This window comes from Accipiter gentilis, chromosome 18 (assembly GCF_929443795.1).
Source record: "Accipiter gentilis chromosome 18, bAccGen1.1, whole genome shotgun sequence".
Taxonomy (NCBI): domain Eukaryota; kingdom Metazoa; phylum Chordata; class Aves; order Accipitriformes; family Accipitridae; genus Astur; species Astur gentilis.
Genome location: NC_064897.1, coordinates 13263208 through 13284479, shown reverse-complemented (window position 1 = coordinate 13284479; position 21272 = coordinate 13263208). Strand labels below are relative to the sequence as shown.

Genomic DNA, 21272 nt, shown 5'->3' with positions numbered 1-21272 from the left:
TACTATTGTTATATATAGGGGGGAACAAAGAATGAACAGAGACCAACAAAAGGGGAAGAAAACAAAAACCAGAGAGAAAGAAAGAAAACAGGCTTAGAAAGAAGGGCTATGAAGATAATGGAAACACTCCTCTTCACAATGTAAATGCTTGTTGTTGTGTCCTGCCACTGACAGGAATGAGCTGACAAGAGCTGTCTCTCATGGTCTTCTTTCCTTTAATTAAATGAAAATATGGTAAGTATCATATTGTTTGAAGAAGACTGCAGAGTAGCCTTATGCATAAGGAGAGCTGCAGTCTGAAGAGATTTCTCCCTTAGAAGAGTCAGAATCATAAAAAGATGAAAAAGTGTTATTGGGACTCTAGAGACTTCCCTATTGTAAAGTTTGATTCTCTCTCTTCTGTTCCCTGAAAACAAATTAGTTTTGTTAGTTATTTTTGAAGTGTAAATGACCGTAAGTCTTCGTGACGCTACTTTATTTGAGCTATGGAGGTTCTCTCAAAGTTGTTCTTTTGACAGTCACACACACACCTGCACAAAGGTTGCAAGTTGCTGTGATCTTGCCCACCTGATCCATGCAGTCTTTGTTGTTGGCACCTTTGTTGAGGTGCCACATGGCAAATTGCCAGAAAAAGAAGACTCACTGTCTTACAGAAAGCATACCATGTGAGATATGAGAGGTCCACTGAAAACAGTGTTTTGCAACCTTGTAATTACACTGAGGTACCGTCACTGCTGAAACACCTAAAGCAGTACCTGCTGAAGGCTCATTATACCTCCCTTTTCCTGTGCAGGCAGTGATCTGAAAAAAGTTCCTTTTGTTAGATATTGGGAAAAGAAGATAAGCAGGGCCACTAGCTAGAGCAGAGATGTCCAGATGAAAGTAAAGAACCAGAAGAGACTGACACGTCAGGAAGTAATGTGGGATCAGGATCCTAGTTCTTGTACCTGAATTACCTGCACTCAAGACACGATGGATATAGGCAGGTTCTTCCAGCAAGGTAGAAGCGGTGCTGACTTAAAAGAAACATTAACTCCACATGTATTTGCAATGCATCAAATCTGATTCTTCCTTCCTCTGCTGTTGGCGTCTGAGCACCTTGTCTGTAAAAACCTGAGACTCTACTTGAAAGATAACAGCTTTGACTGTAGACATTGTTAAACAAAGCAAATTCTTGTAACTGAGTGCAGAGCGAATAGGAAAATTAACAGCCCATCTCAAGATCTACTGCTCTGCAGAATAAATTCTTTTGAATGACATAATATTTGCAAAACAATGTCACTCTCATCCTATTCCCTCCCAAAAACCAAACCCCTCCCTCCCCATGCCCAGAGTGAGTCATAAGAATGATAATCTGAAAACTCTAGGATTATAAAGTACAGATCTGACTCAGAATGTATGAATAAAATCTGGAACTGCTCCTAATATGAGCAGCCAAAAGCTGTAATGACCTTGTAGAAAGACAATTTCAGTTTTCTCCCTGAAGCTACTTCTGTATTAGTATGTTAAAAAAGTAAAAAAACAAACACTCTCCCCCCCCCCAAACCAAACCCAAACGAGTGCATACGACATACGACATTTTAAAGTGAAGTTAACCAGAGTGTTGCAGTGTAGCTCAGGTCTAATTTTGCGGTTTTGTGTAAATCTGGATTGTTCAGTGCATGCAGAACCATACAGAATTAGCTCTGTGTCATACATTTTGTTTTATGGTGTCATGAGGGATTTTTTGTTCCAGCTGTGAAGCTAACTAGAAGCTACAGAAGCCATCCAAAGCCATTTTGGTAGACATGAACTACCCAAACAATAGGCAGATGAAGAAAAACATTTTCAGATTCTCCTCAATGTATTGCTGTGGTAACTGTGGCCTAAATCCAGGTACAATACAAAGCTTAGCAACTCCACTGGCTCTAGTGGACTGCTTGAACTTGGATTAATTTTGTGTTTTCTTTACATGGTTTGAAAGTAGAGTAGCTTAGTCCCCTCCTGTATCCAATTAATTGCTGGCATATTTGGACATCATCCCATTAAAGCCATTGGGTCTGTTATTTTAGTGGTGATTATCCAATCTAATCCCATTCATTGCAAGCTTCCAATGCAGTTACCCACTGGGAAGGACACAACAATTTCTGTTATGCCTGGAATGAATGGTGCGTTTCAGTTCCTGTGCCACAAATTTACTCTAAGCTATTACCAAGATAGATGGTTGGTAGCTTTCAGGCTTGCTGATTCTGGTCTAAGTAAGATACTGCATGAAATTCTGATAACAATATGGCATTTGTTCTGAGGACAAAATCTGCAATTTTGAAACAAGTGCAGACAGGGATGTACCTAGTCACGTGAAGAAAGCACTGGCAAAGATGGAGCTAGTCTTTTCAAAATTAATGCCAGAGCTGAATGACATGTTTCTCTTTGAGTGCAAAATAATACTGCCCCATTAATAATCTTCATGCAGATATTAAATGCAATACATTTGGTAAGCAGGTTTTTTTTTTTTTTTTTTTTTTTTTAATTAGGAATACAGGTTTTAGAGAGCAAAGTTAATCATTCTCTTTATTGAGACAGTGGTACTTTTTCTATTAATAGTTGAGAACAGTTAGACCTATTGTTGCAAGCCTGAGCTTAAGTCACTCTCAGTATTAACGACACTTTGGGGTGAAGACATTTAATTTCTTTAGCTTTGGATTGACACGTTATTAGAGTGGGATCTGTGGTGGACTGTGAACCCTGACTCACAGATTCTGAAGTTATCCAAGGTCAGCACTGTTGTATATAGATGTTGTTGGAAACAACCACTAGTTTTGTTATGCTGGTGTTCTGGTGCAGGTACTTTTTGTGTTCATGATAGTGTGTTAATAAATTGGTCCTCTGCTGCTTGCAGACCCCACCCAATGAAGAGGAGTGGACTAGAAAGAGAGCAACTTTGCTAACGGTTCTTTGGTTTGGTTTGGGTTGGTTTTTTTTAAAAAACTGGAGCAGAAAGAGACAGACACTGTTAGCACTTCTTTTTACTAGGTGATTCTTGTAGCACTTGTATTGACATTAATGTGTCCATCCAACAAATTGGAGAAGATAGGTTCTGAGGGTGATCGTTACTTTAGACCAGGTAGCATCTACTATCCAGTAGTGATAGTGGTACCTGTGCACCATTATACTCTCCTATTAATTCTTGCTACATTTCTTTTTCGAGTTAAATGATCCTTCTTCTCCAGACAAAACCAGCTGTATCTAGGGATTATTTTCTTAATACAGAAGTGTGTGCAACTAACCATATTACGTATCAAATATAATATTTTTCTGCTAGGCAACCTTAGCAGAGTTTGGCAACTTACTTGCGTAGTGTAGCATAGCATTTGTTTTCACTGATCTGCTCATTTTTTGTGAGTCAGCAGGACATGCATCCCACAGTTAAGGCATTCAGCAGGAGTGGGGAGAACTGGGTTGATTGAATCTACTGGATCGAGTGATTTATCTGGATGCAATTTGTGTTGCCTTGTTCATAAAGATCTTTGAGAGGAGATTAGCACGTAATGGCAACTAATCCCTTGGCTCCCATAGAATGTGCTTCTCAAGTCTAACCAGCATACTTTATAATAAGTCTGCAACAGTTTTTGTTGTCTAAGGGAGACCAACATGTTAGACATCTGTTCTAAGTTATGTTATAAAAAAAGAATCAGAAAAATGAAAGCAAATGTATCACGTGGCCTTTTAAAACAAAATTTCTCTTTAAGCAGAGGTATTTTCCGTTCAAGGGTAATGCTTTGAAGAATGAGTCCATAAAAGCAGCTCTGTTCTATGAGAAGCAGCAGGTGAAAAAGACCGCAGGTTTCTTATGTGCGAGGTGTGAAGAGCCAGAAGCAGACAGGTGCTGCAAGCTGAACAGCTGCTGCTTTTCCATCCTGAAGACTTGCTTGGTTAGAAAGATTCAGAGAAAATATTGTACCATGCTTCATTCAGTCTACTCAAGAAATGTAAACTTCCGTTCTCTTCTTGTTCTAGAATAGAAAGAAGAGAAGAAAGGTTGGCAGATGAGGCAGAGTTGCACCAGCCCTCTTGTGCCTCTCCCTTTCTGCTGGCTTCGTACTTGGTCAAAGAAAGGAACAGTGAAAGAGAGTTCAGTCTTGGTCCTTCCAGTCAAGTGGATGGCCTCGCACTGTGTTTCTGTTAAACTATAGAAAATGCTCAGTACTACAGTCACTTGGGAGAACTGCGATGTCCCTTCCATCTTTATTGTACATTCATCCTTCTGCCTAACTGTCGTTGCTCCCCACTCTCCCCTGCAGAAATTGCATTGTTCTCAACATGTTGGGCATTTTGTGCTTCTCAGTTGTTGGTTTGTTTTGACGTCTGTTGCTTTGTTGATTGCCACGCCCCAATAGGGCTACGCAGAACGGTGCTGCTGTTTTCTGCGGTTTCCTTTCTGACTTGGAGTAGTAAATCACACTTTTCTAGAATGTGAGGTTAGTTTAAAAAGGGAGGTATCATCCTGTATCTATTTTTTAAAGGAATTTGACAGACATAGCCTGTATGTTTCTCCTGAATAACAAAGGACCATGAGAACAGAGGCTCTTTAATGCTTTCCAGCGAGGTTAATGAAATTAAATTTTGCTGTCCAGTGAAGGCTTATCTCGCTAAGGCTGTGAAGGAGGCTGGGAACAGAGATTACATTGCAACAAGTGCAAGTGTTCCTTTCTGTTCTCTGAAGCAATAGCTGCCATCCTCCAGACACGTTTCTGCGAGCTTCAAGAAGTTCAGTCATCCATCCTAGGCACTGGCAAAGAGATCCGAAAAGCCACAGTCATATTTGTCAGCTTGGCACTCTGCTGCCTTGGAGTTTGGCTGTGTCTAAAGAGGCCATGCCTGAGCAGACCAGCTAGGAAGTGAAAAAGATGAGTTCTGCAGACTTGGCTGTGCTCTGCAGAGGAGTAAGGGGAGTTGTGGGCGTAGGGGATGGAGGACGAGAGGTACTTGGTATTTTACTATTTATTCCAGAATCTGGAATTCACTGGAGCTCACAGTGTTGTGCAGTACTTGCTATATTGATATCTCTGTCAAACAGATTATTCCCGTTATCAGTGCCAGGGAGGTAAAAACCTTGTCCAGGGTAACCTTGGGGAGATAAAAGAAAATACTAAGAAAGCTTTTACTTGCAACTGAGTAATGAATAGCAGCGGTTGCTCACTCAGCCTCGTGGCCCATCACAGGCTAGATGGAGGTATCAATATGTAGCTGCACATTTTTGTCATCTCTCTCATCCTTGTGGCTGCAGGTCACTTGCAAGTGGGACTTAAGAAGCAGCAAAGCCCAAATGCAACCCCACTGGCAAACCACCCCTTCTTCTTGTGTCTACCAATGCAAACAGTAAAATGATTTTTTCAAGGAGTCAAAAATGAAATCAGTCATATGCTTCGTGTGTGTGCCACAGCTCCATGGCGCAATAAAGCCCAAAGGACAGCTTAGAAATGTTGCAGGATGTCTAGTGAAAATCAAGATGGATGGCAACCTCGGACAGACATGGAGGCTGTGCAGTGGTAGAGAAGTGTGTTTGTGTGCTAATCTTTGATACAAAGGGCTGTGGAGAATCCTTTTAAAACAGTTATTGCTATAAAGAGCAACAGTCTTGTACTAATGTTTTCTTCTGTGACTTGTCCTGCCTCCAGCTTAGTGAAACAGAAATAAAAGCATGAAGTATACCTTCACAACAAAGCATACTGGTTTCCTTGGTCAAGTTTACCAAAGATTGACCAATGACAGTAAGTACCTCAGCACTCACCTTAAAACCCTAAGGCACCTCATTTTCATGGTGTGTCTCTGAATTCAAAACACCTTAAGCAAAGAGTACGCAGTGTGTGTGCTGGTAGGCACAGCTTTTGTGTAATAAATACCAGACATCACTTGGAAATTAATTAACTAGGGTCACTACTCTGACACCACGTGTAAATAACCCAGTCAGACTGTATCTTGCTCTTTCATAGCAGGTAGGGGTTAAACCTGCAATAAGATACCGGAGATCCTGGCCTTTTCTTGTGTTTCTTTTGCTACAATGTGGTTTAACAGGCTACCTGCAAGCTAATCTGCCCTGTCAGGCATTACTTTCTGGTTCACCCTGCTCCCCTTTCTGAAGGAGACGAGGAACAGACGTTCAAGCAGCAGTTGTCTGAGCAGCCTCACTCTTTCACTTGTCTGCCAAATCCAACTCAGAGAGTCTGCTGTGAGGCCTTTAGAGCACCAGGTTTCCTCTCTCCCCACACCATAGGAGAACAAGGCCAGCTCACTTGTCTTGGTACCAAGATCCATCCAATCTCATTCCTTCCTTCCTTTTCTTATTTCCCCTCCCCCCCCCCCTTTTTTTTTTTTTTTTTTAGATTTCCTTTTTCTCCATAGCTGCTGGTTTTAGCCCTGTGTCTCCTTCTCTGACAGAGCAGCCAACTCAGTCTGATTCAATCCCACCTTCCCTTCTGCCCTATGGCAAAAATCTCTCCAGCACACTTGTGTTTGTGTACCCAGAAAAGAGATACACAAACTTCCGCAGCTGCAAGTACCAGAACATGGGGTTGGAGCCACCTTGCAGGCATGGAGTGGGTGAATGCAGAAAGGAAGAGAAGCAGCTGCTTGCAGAAGTCAGGGGCATCCTTCAGGGCACTCCAGAATCTGACTTTGACCCTCTGACTGCTGCTATGCAGAGGCAGTCTAGTTTGCTTCATTGCTAAATGTCAGGTCAGCATCCTTCTGTTTCCACTCCTGTTGTGCTATTTCACAAAAGCGACCTTGGGACAGTGTCTGAATTCCCCAGGCCTTGCTGAGAATGAGGGTGTTTGTCCCAAATCAGAGAAGCTTGAAGAGAGAGGAAGTCTCCCTGCTGTTAGGAGGAAGATCCTCTCTCTCTAGGCCTGGCATAAAGCCAGAATTTTATATTGAGTTCTGTCTTGCAGAATCCTGTGAAAATTGTCAGGGGAAAAAAAAAAAAATAAAAAAACCCCACCGCAAAACCAACTTCACATACTCCCTTACTGGCAGCCTTGAGTTTTATATCATTCCAATTTTGTCTTCCTCTGTCACAGCTAGGCATCCTGTTCTAACTTGAAAATTTCATTAGTGTCTTTAGCATTTCTCTATCCTGCAGCCTCAGAAGTTGCAGACATTCCTATCTCTGCTGAGTTCTCGTAATGGCAGACTGGAGATGTGTGTGCCAGGAAACTGGGAAGACAGAATTACAACAGCATATTTGTTCAGTTGTTGAATAAACATTTCAGCAAAGCCTACAGTGAGTCATCACATTAAAAGCTATCCTTTTTATCCTCCTTGGGACTGCTTTTATAAAATGAATATAAAAGTCAGACCCAGTTAATTCAAATTATTTTGCAAATTAAGGTCTGGAGGCTTTTAAAAGCATACCTACCCCCGTGGGCAGGCAGAAGGAAGTTGCGCTGGCTGTACCGCAGTTGCTAGACGCGTTTTGAGTGCAGAGCCCCGAGTCCCTCGTGGGGCTGCTGGGGTAGCACGTGCCCTGTCAAAAGCTGCCATGTGGGTTCAGACTGCGCAGTGTGTGCTGTGCTGCGGCTGGTATGGAAATGGATTTTACCAGTGAGATCATGATGACTGCCTCAACTTTCCCCATGGACTGGGCTCAAGAAGCACATGTGAGAGGCTTCAGCCTCTATATATCCTCTGTCCTCACGTAGACGTAAGCTATCTGAATCTGGCCCATAATCTTTCTCAGGTTGAAAAGAAATCTTTGTATTGTATGTGTATATAAGCTTATTGTCTGTGAACACTCGGCCATAAGAATAATCAAAAAATGGATCTTCTAAGTTGATCTGCCTTATGCAGGGAGTAGCTCTGTTTAAAATAGGAAAACATTTTGGTTTTGCACTTTTGCTTCCTTCATGTGAAATCTTAAGCCTTTCATTTTAGGGAAATAAAAGTTGTTTTAATATTCTGTGTATCTGAGAGGAGTAAAAGGACATCTCATGAAAAGGTAGCCTTTCTGGATTCCCTAAATATGTACCATTAAAAACGGAGTAGGTGAACAAATATGATTTAGATGCTTAGGAGCCGATTCCAATGCAAGCCGAAGTGCAGACAGAAGATTCTGCACCAACATAACCTGGTCAGTTCAAAATGGGTATCACAGTGATGTCTTCTTTTCTTAGGTGCACTTGTCTTTGCAGGGCAGAAGTGAACAAGTTCATTCTGACTGTGCTCCAAGAGAAATGTAAGCCCTTTAGCTGGACTGAGCTGGGCAATGCTTCAGTACACTAAAATTCCTGCCCATGTGGCAGTTTGGATTGTGCCAGTAATGCTTTTGCTTAAAAAATAATCACCAACCCTGTTCCTGACTTTTTGTTGAAGTGGACAGAGTATGTTTTTGTTTTAAATCACCTTGTTTGCCTACAACTGATCTTAAAAAGGCCACTGCAGAGTGTGATTCAGTACCCTAAACATAGGCTGTTTTAGACAGCACAGGGCATCTGCATGGGAGTGGCACACATGAGGTATTGCCTCTAGTGGACCCATGCCCTTCCAAGGCAGCAGCTGGAGGCCAAATAAGATTTCGTAGGACACCTGAAATGGCACGAGGTATCTACATTTAAGCAAATGAATCCCATCCTGTGGAATCTTGGACTTAGTATGCTTGAAATCTGGGAGAATTAGTTTATCTACCACCATTAGTTTATCCGCCAAATGCATGTGCTCTCAGCCTTCTTCATTTTGTGGAGGGTTCGGAATAAGAATGCAGTTGTCTTTATGTGCTGGGGTTTGCCTTCCACCAGGCACTGCAATGACAATTTGTATTTCTTTCTGATACAAAAAGTAATTATTTGTTTTCACTAGTCTACAGAAAGAAATGTCATTTCAATCTGCTCCAGAGAGTGCTGATGATAAACTTCTCATATCTCTTCCCTTTCATGCCTAGGCATTTCTGATAGAAACACCACACATTCTTTTAAGATTTTCAGTACTTATAAACCCTTAGATGTTCAGAGGTTTTGTGTAACTGGAAAGGCTTTTCAGAAACCAGTAGGTGATGTTATTCTGCATTGAATTACATAGGAAAAGAGGACCTAGAAGGATCATTGCCTTATAAAAGATGACAAGAATCCCTCATCACCAAGAGATGCATGGTCTGTGGTAGCAATATTGTAATGCTTTATATATGATTTGAAGGAGTTGAATCGTCTATAGGAATTATGATTTTTTTTTTTTTTACTTTTAAATATCAGTGCTTGATATATATCTTGTTCTTGCTTTTTGTTATGTGACATATTCATGTGTGATGTGCCTTGAAAGTCAACAGCTTCTCTGATTTCTGTCCTGTGAAAACTAGCATTATTTGCCGGGTTTGACTAACCTCCTGAGGTATGGGAAACTGCATTAAGATTCAGACATTTATAAGGAATTTAAGGTTTGAGATGTTCTTAAGGATGAAGTAGTAGGGAGGAAAGTTCAGACAAAAGCAAACAACAGTTCATCAGTCCTACAGGCAAAGGGAAATCCCAGGCGATGGGTAGGGTGTTAGTAGTAATATAAAGCTGGTGATTCCACCTACGCTAATAAAAATAAATCAAATGTGTACAAAACCTCTGGCCCACATAAGGAAAAAATTTCCCAGTGATTAATTCCATTAACTAAAAAAACCCTACTAAACTCCACAGCTTTCCTGGCCCAAATAAATGTGTAATTAGAGAAGAATGCATGGTGAACATGAAAAAAAAAAATTAAAAAATTGTGTTTCTAGGTTTATTTCTGACTTTTATGTTGGTAATAACTCCAGTTCCAAAGCTTTTACAAACTTCAGTAGAACTAAGAGCTGAGTTTTTGCTCTAGACCAACACTTACCAGTGAAGAAAGGAATAAAATGGGCTCATTTCACTCTTTTTGGCCAATTTCAGAAGTGTCTCCTCAACTTAAAATAGTGAAAGTTTTTAACACTGATGATACATCTGAGGTTAAATGGTCTCTAAACGTACCTCCTAGCTGAAAGATGTGCTTGGATGTGTAAGTGTACTGGCAGGAGAAAAAAAAAGAATAGATTTCAGGATATATATTTAAGACTGGACTTCAAAAAATACAACTTTCAATTTGTAAACTTCTTGCAAAAATAAGCAGCAATACAGGCACTGCACTATGTATGACAAGAAGAAATCATAGGTTCCTATGATTGATCAATAAATCAATCCTATTGATTCAACATGGAATCTCATTAGCTATCAATTGGGACTTGAGTACTGCCAACAAATTGTCCTGGATTTGGCTGGGATAAAGTTAATTTTCTTCCTAGTAGCTGGTATAGTGCTATGTCTTGGATTCTGTATGAGAATAACATTGATAACACACTGATGTTTTCAGTTGTCTAAGTAGTGTTTAGACTAAGTCAAGGATTTTTCAGCTTCTCATGCCCAGCCAACCAGAAGGCTGGAGGGGCACAAGAAGTTGGGAGGGGACACAGCCAGGGCAGCTGACCCAAACTGGCCAAAGGGGTATTCCATACCTGTGACATCAAGCCCAGTATATAAACTTGGGGGGAGTTGGCCTGGGGGGATCACTGCTTGGGAACTAACTGGGGGCATTGGTCGGTGAGTGGTGAGTGATTGCATTGTGCATCACTTATTTTGTATATTCCAATTATTTTATTATTACTGTCATTTTATTATTGTTGTTATTATTAGTTTCTTCCTTTCTGTTCTAGTAAACTGTTCTTATCTCAACCCATAAGTTTTACCTCTTCCCTTCCGATTCTCTCCCCCTTCCCACTGCGTGAAGGGGAAATGAGTGAGTGGCTGCATGGTGCTTAGTTGCTGGCTGGGGTTAAACTATATGACACATTTTCTGCTGCCCAAAGTCACCAAACACAGATTAGTCTGGAGTCCATTTATTGTTCCTGCTAGAGGTGATATAAAATAAAAATCAGTTTTAGATACACAGATTTTTTTTTCCCTTCCTTCCTTCAGGCTGTTGAAGAATGCACAGAATGAAGTTCATTTCAGAATCTGGTATCAGAAACTACTGGCTGCTCTCCAATTCTGTGCTGGAAAAACCCTGAACAATGAGTTTTCTAAGGAAGGGAAACTTATCAGAATTCTCGAAGACATGGCCAAGAAAGTAAAAGCTGCCAGTGACCCAAAAAAAAAGGTTTGTTAAAAATCACTTCCCTTTCCATCTAAGTTTCTTCAGGTAATTTTATTTTTTCTGAAGTGACACTTCCTTCCTATAATGCCCTTTACATAAATAAACCCAAGATTTGACTAAAATTTTGTGCTGCTCTGAAAACAAGTAAAACATATGTATTTAATGGGACAACTCTCCTCACTGTTATTCTTGAGGTCAGCAGATCTCTTAAGCCATTTAAATTCCTTCATCAATGGCTTCTCAGCCAGACTTGGAGGCAGTTAGAAATAATGGTAACAAAGCTGATTAACATTTTCCTGAAAAGAACACTCACATTCAGTGCCTCAACCAAAACCATTTGACTCCTGTAGAGCTGCAGTGTTTCTTGAAAATTTTGCGAAGAGTTGTCCTTGACAGGCTGAACATGCTAATTTCTTAGCAAAGCCAACCAGAGTGGACTGTACTTAATATCTTAAATACAGCATTCAGCAATTAATACTGAACTCAGATCTGCAGAGATGTGTTCCTGGCAGTAGAAGACTTGCTGTCATCTTCTCCAGCAGGTGCAGCTTTTATATTGCATAGGTACATTTCCAACTCAAAACTGTTAATTTTCCAAGATAGCTGTTGCTACTTACCTGATGTGTAAATCTGCTTCTTGCTGAGATCTCAGTAAGACAGACCAGAAAGCCAAATAAAAATATACCTGCCACTGCTGGTTAACATGAATTCTTTTTGCCTTATTAAGGTTTCAAAGATTCTCAAATGATTTTTCAGAAAACACTCAGTGTTGGTACCAAGAGCAGCAAAGCAAACATGGGAGTAAAAAGACAAAAATATTTGCAAAGAGAAAAATCCATGTAAAGAAAAAGAAATAGTAGTGACACATGATACATTATACATTATTGATGCATAATTCAGATTTTAGAGATTAATCTGAAGGCTGCAGTTACTGCAATACTGAGAAACTCCCAAACCTTGCAGTTAAGACACCTATAGTTAGGTAAGGGAGATCACAGTGTTGAGGCAACAAGCTACAAATTGTGAAGTTGTCCAGCAAGGCAAAAAAGACACAAGATGCAGCAGAGCAGGTGCAAGGCTAATGAGCCCCTAATGAAGGGTACTGAATCTGAACCTATGTGACAGCATGAACTGGTAGTGCATCTAGGCAGAAAAAGCATGAAGGTACAGTAAAATCACAGTTCTTATTTTTAATAATTGCACCTCAGTGTGACCTCATTAGCTGTTATAAGGTTACATGGATGCTACTCGCTCCAGAAATTGTACTGCTTGTTGAAAATGTAGAAAGACAGTCAACGGCTTAAAAGCTGCTGTTATGTTCTTTCATGTTGCCATGATTCACATGTTGCAGGAGGTGTTAAAGGTGGAACTCAACAGACTTCAGCAGTTCTTCCAGGAGGTAAAGGTTTGCCGGCTTCCCCTGAATCCCGCGCTTGTGGTCCAAGGCATAGAGGCAGACGTAAGTCTAGTTCGTGCAACGGATTACGTTTTAATTTTGTTTGGCGTTTGTATTCGCGTAAAGGGGGAGAGGGAGTGAATGGCTGCATTGACTGGGAAATAATCTTACCGGTATTAAGCACGAGTCATCTGGTAAACTGACATCTAGCCTAATCCCCTTTGAACTAGGGGCCTTTGTTGGAGGCAGAGGTGAAGGGGACTGGTGGGGTGGGCGTTCCGTGCACGTCTCACCTTCCGCAGCTGCGACAGCAGAGATGTCAAACTCCGAGCAGCCGGCTCCCAGCTCAGATGCCCTGCCGTGGCCTTGGGATCGGCAAGGGCACCTGGCTTCCCTGGAGCTGAGACCTTGTTACCATCCTGCCCAGGTAGCTTTTGGTGGCAGGTTTTGTCTTCATCACGTATGGGAGCAGCCAAAGGTCTAGGACTAATTCTCTTTTTGCTGAGGTGACACTAGGCACATGACTGACAATTGCTAGTGTATTAAATATTCACAGTAACATACCTGTGTCTATGAACCCTATTAAAAATTACTTAAAAATAAATGAAACAACAATGCTCTTTAGTGTTACTCGACTTGACTTTGATCACGGTTCTAAGATTCAGTTATTCATTGTTTAGAAATGTTTTCATAAACAATATTATGCCAGGAATAAGCTGTTCCATCTCTGGAGAAGGAAAAGATATCCAGCAGCAAGAGAAAACAAACCTGAACACCCATGTATATTACCAGTTACAGCTACCTAATTACAGCAATTTGTGCTCTATTTTTGTTCTCTGGCTCATTATCCACAGTGGACCTGATTCTAAGAGGTGCTGATCCCTTCAGTTGCCTTTGACCTGTGATTCTCCAAATAATTGCTATTCAGCCTTGATCTTGCTGAGAACAGAGGTCTTCCAGCACCCTGCAGGCTTGGGCCAATTGTGGATGATATAAGTCAGAAGAATTTGAAGCCTGCTGCTTCTCACTGCTTTCAGGCTTTTTGGAAATAATGACTAATGGGAAGGTATCTCACCATACGGTCATGCTATTTATACTGCACCAACTTGGCTGGACAGATACAAAATGTTTAAATATAAGTAACTGAAAAGAGATCTTTTTTTTTTTTTTTTTTCTTTCATTTTTCTTGTATCATTATAGGCCATTATCTTGCTATAAATATATGCAGCTTCTTGATTGAACTGTATGTCAGTATAATCATGCAAATTAGAATTTTTAAGTGCTTATAATTACCTAAATTTAATTCATTTTGGTGTCATCTATTGATTTTACTCATAGCAAGTGCTGCTTCCAGCTCTGTTAGTAATGCATTATCTCACAGCAACCTTTCAAGCACTTACTGAGACATTTCAATTGGCAAAATTCCATAGGGGGTCAGGATTTCATCATCAATAATAACTATTGCACATCGCAGAGGTACGATGTGGCTAAGACAATATTTGTATGCTTGTACCATGCTTTGAGATATTTAGATGAAAAGCAAGTGAGCGCTGTGTCTAGCAGTGTTTTTGTTCAAATTAGCCTCCATTGCACTTCACCCGGTAAGGACATCAGTAGCTCCTGTGGGGTGCTCGTTATTTCTAGAAACCAGGCCATTAACTTACCATTGTCTTTGGTTGTTTTTTTTCAGTGGGTTCCCTCCCCCCCCTTTTTTTTTAATGATGGTAATAATACCACCCTAACTCACACAGGGTTTGCAGTCCGTGGCTCATTAATGCTTTTTGAAGCCCTTTGAGGTCTTCAGGTGGAAGGAGCTATGGGGCATGAGAAGTCAGAGTTTACATTTAATTAGGATAAATTCCACATAAAATAGATTATGATTTTCAGAATTTTCTGTATCCTCAGCCACAGTGAAATCACCAAAGAAATTATTAGGTTCTTTGCTTCCATAAAGATTGTATGATTAGGGTTTGGTTTTGGTTTTGTTTGTTTGTTTGTTTGTTTTGGGTTTTTTTTGTTTAGAAAACAACAGGACCAAAGGCTTTTCAATGCTTTACAGATTCTCATTAGATCAGTCTTATGTACTTCATCCACTCATCCCAGCCAAAGTTCATCGTTAATAGGCCTGGGTGAAAATGAAAAACAATTAGTACGGAAAGTATTATCCATTTATATAATCTGATTATTGAGTGAAACAAACTCTCTGGGAAAAAGAATTTCTCATTTTCCTAACCCAATTAAACAGTCAATAATATCAAGAATTATTTATTTTTTTATCAGTGCCACAGAGCAGTATTTAAAGATGGTACTTTTTTGGAAGTATTGTATTAGCCTGATGGTTTGTATATGTGACACTGTTGTTCTTCTCTCATCTTTTTTTCCCTGAAGTCATGTTCATATTTTACGTCCAACGCTTTTCCATTAAAAATCTCCTTCATCAATGCAAATGGTCCTGGTGGAAACATCAATGTTATTTTTAAGGTATGTTCTTCCTCTAATCCTCAGTTCCTTTTGTATGGAAAATGTTGATTTGAAATTCAACTAATTTATGTTTTAAACCTTGAGCGTGAGAATGTTTGATTTGGCTCTGCTGTTCACTTTTCCCAATTATTTTTGACACTAGAAATTTTAATGGGATATGTTGATGCAATGCACTGAAGTATCAACTTTTTGATCGGTAGAGAATCAAATGACTTCTTGCAATTTTTTTTTTTCTCAGTGGAGACAACCAGGCTAAAATATTATTTTGTGTTTTAGATCTAGTTTATTTACCACACTGAAGTCAGAAGGTAAGTCTCAGAGAAGCGATAGTTCAGAATGACGGAATCCATTAACGTTGTCCATATGTCTCTAACAAATCAAAATACTGGAGTGTTAGAGGCTGCATTTGCTACACAGAACTAATTCTGCCCCTATCAGCCAGTGGAGGGGAATGGGCTGAGGAAGAGGGAGGCGGAGGGGACAGTAGAGGAGCTCTGTCTCATTGGAGTTACTTGGAGGAACTGACTCTGAAAATAAACTCTGGTTTATTTTCCAGTTGTCACCTAGAAAAGCTTCAGAGTTCAGGACAGTGCTGTGTCCATCCACAAAAGTTGCTTCTCTTTCAAGAGAGCAAAAGTCTTGCATAAAGTAGATAGTGGTTTTGGAGAAGAACACTGAAGTTCATAAAATGGCTGATGTATACAAAATGGCCCGTGTTGCGAAGACATCATTCCTAGATCTTTTGCAGTATCATTTTCCAAACCAGAAGTCTAAAAAATTGATATTTTTTTTAAAAAAAAAAAAAAAAAAAAAAAAAAGAAGATTTCTAGGCTGTCTTGAATTAAATTGACCTTTAGAGCACCTGTGATTCTTGGGAATAGAAGTATGCTTTCTAGGCTTGTTAGGAGGAGGCTAGCAATGTTATGTTTTTCTGAACATTCAGAAAACCAGTTCTTACGTTATTTCATCTGAGAATCAATGTTAAATAGACAGGTTCCTATTTACATGACCAACTTGAGCAAATGGCTGCTCACAGGGCATTTAAACATTTGTGCTGGTTCTACCTAGACAGTGTTTTCCCTGCCCAGTAATGTACAACCAACAATCAACTGTTCAGTGGCTGTAGAAGTATTACAGCTGGCATCACCTTCTCCTGTCAGCAAACTGTTGTGTTAAAGTATCTTTTACTTGTACGATAGTTCTATTGTTTATTCATGATGGACAATGCATACATAAAATGATAAGCGCTGATATCATACGAAATCGTCTACTGACTGTTTATGTGAGGGAAGGAGGGAAGGTAAGTGAAGGGAATAAGATTTTTTGCAGGTTTAGGTACTAAGAATTAATTGGAGTCAAGATTACCTTTAAATGAAAGAAAAATAGATTTGGATTATTTTTTTTTAAAGATGAGTTTATGTCTCCTCAAGTACTCATTTCATGGCAGCAAATGTCTGTAGATTGGAACGCTTATATAAAAAGAACGTAATAAAAGAATAAAACACTTAAAAATACCAGTAAAAGTGACATGTATTTTAGATGGGGTGGGTAGGGGGGAAACAAAAAAAAGCAGGGCTTTTGTTTTCACAGGCCATTTACTCAGCCGTGGTTGAAAATAATCTTTTCATTACTTCTTGTGGCTACAATTAAAGCCCCATTTCACTAAGATTATTGTTTGACCGACTCCATGGGGAGAGCAGTCAACACTGCATCCCTGTTTGAAACTGAATATGAATCATGTCATGGGTAAAATATAAATTCATGATAAAATTCCCCTTCAGCTTGCTGCAAATACCAAGTTGTGAAGCTTAACATTAGACAAACACTGTCATTTGTGAAAAGGTATATAGCATTAGGCAGACTTTAAAATGTAACTATATTAGGATCCTACCTCCGGATTAAATTTTCAAACTCTAATAATTACATAGGAATAATAAGCAGAAAGGCTACAGTTAATCAGGGAGCATTTGTTACCATCTCACTGGCTGCCAAAACCGTTTCTGTCTGTGTGTGCCATCTACTCTGTCCTCTTCTGACACATAAAGATAAGTAGCAACTTTGAAGAAAAACAAGAGGGATTTACTGTAAAATTAATTAAGCTATTGTGGTTGGGGAAAAGTCCAAATGAAATAGGAAGTTATTTCTGTCTGATATTGAAGGACAATCCTGAATTTCTTGTGCAATTTTCACAGATAGGCGATGATCTTCGTCAAGATATGCTGGTTCTGCAACTTATTCGAGTGATGGACAGTATTTGGCTCCAAGAGGGAATGGATATGCAAATGATAATTTATAGGTGTTTATCTACAGGAAAAGGCCAAGGTCAGTTTTAGATTATAAAAGTTAGCTATATTACATTATTCATATTTCATGTAAACAGCAGTATACAAAAATCGTCTCTTTAACTTTTATTTTCATGGATGTCTTATTTATCTTTCCCCTTAAAGAAAAAAGAAATGCTCAGAATTTCAGTTACTTGAGTCCTGAAATGTATACTTGCCTGCTCCTGAATGTTCAATTTATTTATTCATTCTGCCTCTCCAGGAGAAATATAACCAAACTCATTGAATTTTGTAGCAATTTAGACTAGAATTTTCCAAAAGCCTTAACACCGTCAGCTTGCACCAAATTCTTAAATGTAACTTCACACATCAAAAAGAGGGCTTTGGAGAAAATTGACCATAGCTACTAAAGTTTTAATCCAGTGTGATCCTGCATAGATGCTTAAAGGAACCTAGATGCATGTGGCTATAGAAAGTACCTGTAGACAGGTGATGACAGCTTTGCATTGTTGATTTTGAAACATTACTTTTGCGATTTATGCTGCTTAGGGCAGGCCTGACTCATCTGAAAGCTTTATTTCTCTCTTTTATGGTTGTTATAGCAGAGCTGTAGCAGGGATACCAATTGGTTGCTAAAGAAATTTACTGACAGCAATAAGCTTACTAGTTTTTACTGACTCTCCAAACCTTTTACTGAAAATAATCCTTGCGCAAATAGAAGACTGGTGTATCAAGATTACCTGTTGTACCAAAAATATTAAAATAATCATTGCTTTCTGAGCCACAAAGAGAAAATGAGGGAGGTTGAATGATCTGAAGGAACTAGGAGAAAGTATAGGTGAGTTCACACATATGGTGGGTGGTTAAGGTGACCTGAAAAAAGACTCCTCCCTTCTTTGTAGAGATGGGAGTCAAAGCTTGAAGGCTTCTGCTTCAAAGGCAAATAATGCAAGAATACTATTTCTGAACATAATGTTCTAGTCTCTCTTATATACTAACATTTAATTTGCTTTTTGCCAAGAAAGATAAAAGGATCATCTGCAAATAATATTCTCTGCCTGACAGTCTCTTCCTTTCAGTACTACAGCAGCAGCAAACCTCTGTCTGACAGATTTTGCTCACAAGGTCTTTCCTTATGAACTACAGAAGTGTTAATATAATTGATTTACAGTTAATGATTAAGGATAAGAGGACCAAGTGACATGCCTGTGGTTGTACAGGACATGTGCTTAAATAGACTTGTGTACCCAGGTCTTCTAATCCTAGGCTAATGACTTGCTCCGTGGGCCACTTTTTCCACACAAGGGAGATAAGAGAGGTGATAATTTCATAGTCCTGGGAACATGGAAATCACTTTTCTCAGAAACGTGAAAAGCAGATAAAGCAATGGTAGAATGCCACTTTCCAAGCATGGTATAGTAGAGGAGCCTGTCACCAAGTGAAATCGTTAGAGGAAGTCCTTCCTAATGCAGAGTTGCAGGATGACTTGCCAGGGGACCACACATGGGGACAGGGACAGAAGGCTGGCAAGCCTGGTCTTGGTTCCAAAAAAAGGAATTAAGTGCATGCAGTTGAGACAGAGGAGTCAAGTGAAGCATTGCAAAATGCTTGGCTTCTCTCTGCTCTTCAAAGTCCCAATTTATGTCATATTGGATCAGACTAATTTCTGTACCATCTAGTATCCTTTCTCCCAGCTGTGATTAGCATCACATACTGCAGAAAAATTTGTGTAGCATTCTAGAGAATAAACACATATGAAATAACTCAATGTTTCATAGTAAATATCTGATCCTATTTTTTACAGATTTTTATTGGTTTTGTACATATTCTACCCACTTTGAATCTCGTTAAATGGTTGGCCTTGTTGGTACCTTAAGGCAGTTATGTCCACAATATTGTTATTGGTGTTTTTATTTCTCATTCGCAGAACTGCCACTTTTTGCTAAGTGTCCTCTGGTTTTTTGTTTCCAAAGAGAAAGAAAAAAAAATAATAATCCTGATCTATATTTTTTATTGCATTCATTATTTCATAAGCTTTTAAGCATACTTTTTTTTCTGTATGGAATGATCCAACAACAGGCAATATGCATTGATGATCTTTGTATCTTTCTAAAGTTGAAAGTTTTTCATGTGAACTCTTATCTATCTGATTAGGATTGGTACAGATGGTGCCAGATGCTATCACACTAGCGAAGATCCACAGGGAGTCTGGACTGATAGGACCATTGAAAGAAAACACAATTAAAAAATGGTTCCGTCATCACCATCCTCTGGAATCAAGTTACCAAGAGGTAACATCATAATGAAGCTTATTATACATTTCATGTTTTACCATGGGAAAAAAGAAACCAAATGGCAGTAAGCATCAAACACAAATGATTCAGATGCAAGACAAACAAGTCACATGCATAGAAGCCAGGGAATTGACTTAAATGCCAGTCTCTTTCTAAGGAGATACTGCTTTGGAGCAGGTGCATTGTAATACTTTTTCTATGAAAATGTGTCATAGAGATGTTTTGAAATGTAGTAGTAAAGTGAAGAGAAGCTGAAGTAGAAATTAAGTATTGAACTCAAAACCATTTTTTTTAAGTCATCTCTCTAAATACTTTATTTTATATAAACCATACAAAGTCTCGGCAGATTTCCTGCATTTGGAAATGACCATGTCAATACCCATAGTTTTAGAAAGCTGTTTTAGCAAAACTACCTCGTCATACGGTGCATAAGATCGTGCTTTTCATATCACGTTGTGGGATCCCACATAATGCATCTGATTTTATGAAACTAGACATTATGCATGAGCCAAAAAAATGGAAATTTTGTTTATAGAAGCAGAAGTTTCCCAAGGAACTCTTTCTATTAATTCTTTGTTGGCTGAGTATGTTCTGAGGCCCATGAAAAACTTTAAAGTTTGTGTTGCTGGGACAATTTTTAGAACCCTACTCTGTGCCCACAGTAGATTAGTAGCCAAAATTTTAAATTTAAAGGGGAGCTTTCTGTGTTTACCACTCTGAAAATGAAGTGCTTTATAAGAGTTCATTAGTAGATGTATAGCATAAATATGTTTGATAAACTTTAGTAATTTTATAATTATTCCATAGGCATTTGTTCATCCACATTTTCAGTAAGAACACTTGAATTCCTAGTATATCATCTTGATTCAATTAAACAGGAACAGTCTGTATAGGTGGGTTTTGGGGTTGTTTTTTTTTTGCAAGTTTGTATGTTTACAGTATTATGGTAGAAATGCAGCCAACATTTTGATTGAAAAGTGAGATACTATTAGTTATTGAAAACCTGTTTCCTTGCTGCTGCTGCAGTTTGTTAAACGTACCATTGATGTGGAATATTCTAAAACCAATTCCTACCCATTTTCTTTCAATTTTTTAAACATATAAAATGCAGTCAGATCTGATTGCATAGGGCATGCATTAAATTACTACTATGCATTCACTTTGCATTCAATGGCGAATGAACTTTTCTCTTTCTTTACTCCTTAATAATTTTTTACTCATACAATACTGTATGTCAGGTGGTCAAAAAACTAATGCAGAATAAGCTTTAATATCCTCATGTTACAGTTGAGTGAACAAGATCACAGAAAGCTTAGGTGTTTTATCCAAGGTCATCAAAATGAGTAAGTAGTACAGTTATACATAAAATTCAGCCAACTCTTGTGCTGTCACACAAGTCTTGCACAGTGCTGTCATCCATATCAGCCATTGCGGGTGGCACCCTGCATCTACAGGGAAAACTTGAATGCCTAAATAATGATTTACCTTGGTTAATATAGGTTTTGTCCAAAAACATAAAGGTCACAGGTTCGGATTTCTTGGGTTTCTATATAAATTAATTGCATTGTGATTTAGATTCATGAAAGATTAAAACTTCTGAGTAAGAACTGCATTTTCAATTCTTAAACTGTAGTAGGTAAGATTAAAAAAAGACAAAAACTATTCCTTATGCTTTGGGGGAGAAGAGTGATC

The 21272-nt window shown here is 39.0% G+C and overlaps 1 protein-coding gene across 1 annotated transcript in view; it reads left to right on the top strand.

Annotated features, from left to right (window-relative positions):
* The window catches only part of PIK3C2G (phosphatidylinositol-4-phosphate 3-kinase catalytic subunit type 2 gamma), a 209969-nt gene that overhangs the window by 113770 nt on the left and 74927 nt on the right, over positions 1-21272 (top strand). The window contains exons 18-22 of the mRNA XM_049821675.1: positions 10950-11130; positions 12479-12586; positions 14912-15004; positions 17197-17326; positions 19441-19577. Of these exons, the coding sequence (XP_049677632.1) occupies positions 10950-11130; positions 12479-12586; positions 14912-15004; positions 17197-17326; positions 19441-19577 (649 nt within the window). The remainder of the gene's footprint in view (positions 1-10949; positions 11131-12478; positions 12587-14911; positions 15005-17196; positions 17327-19440; positions 19578-21272) is intronic.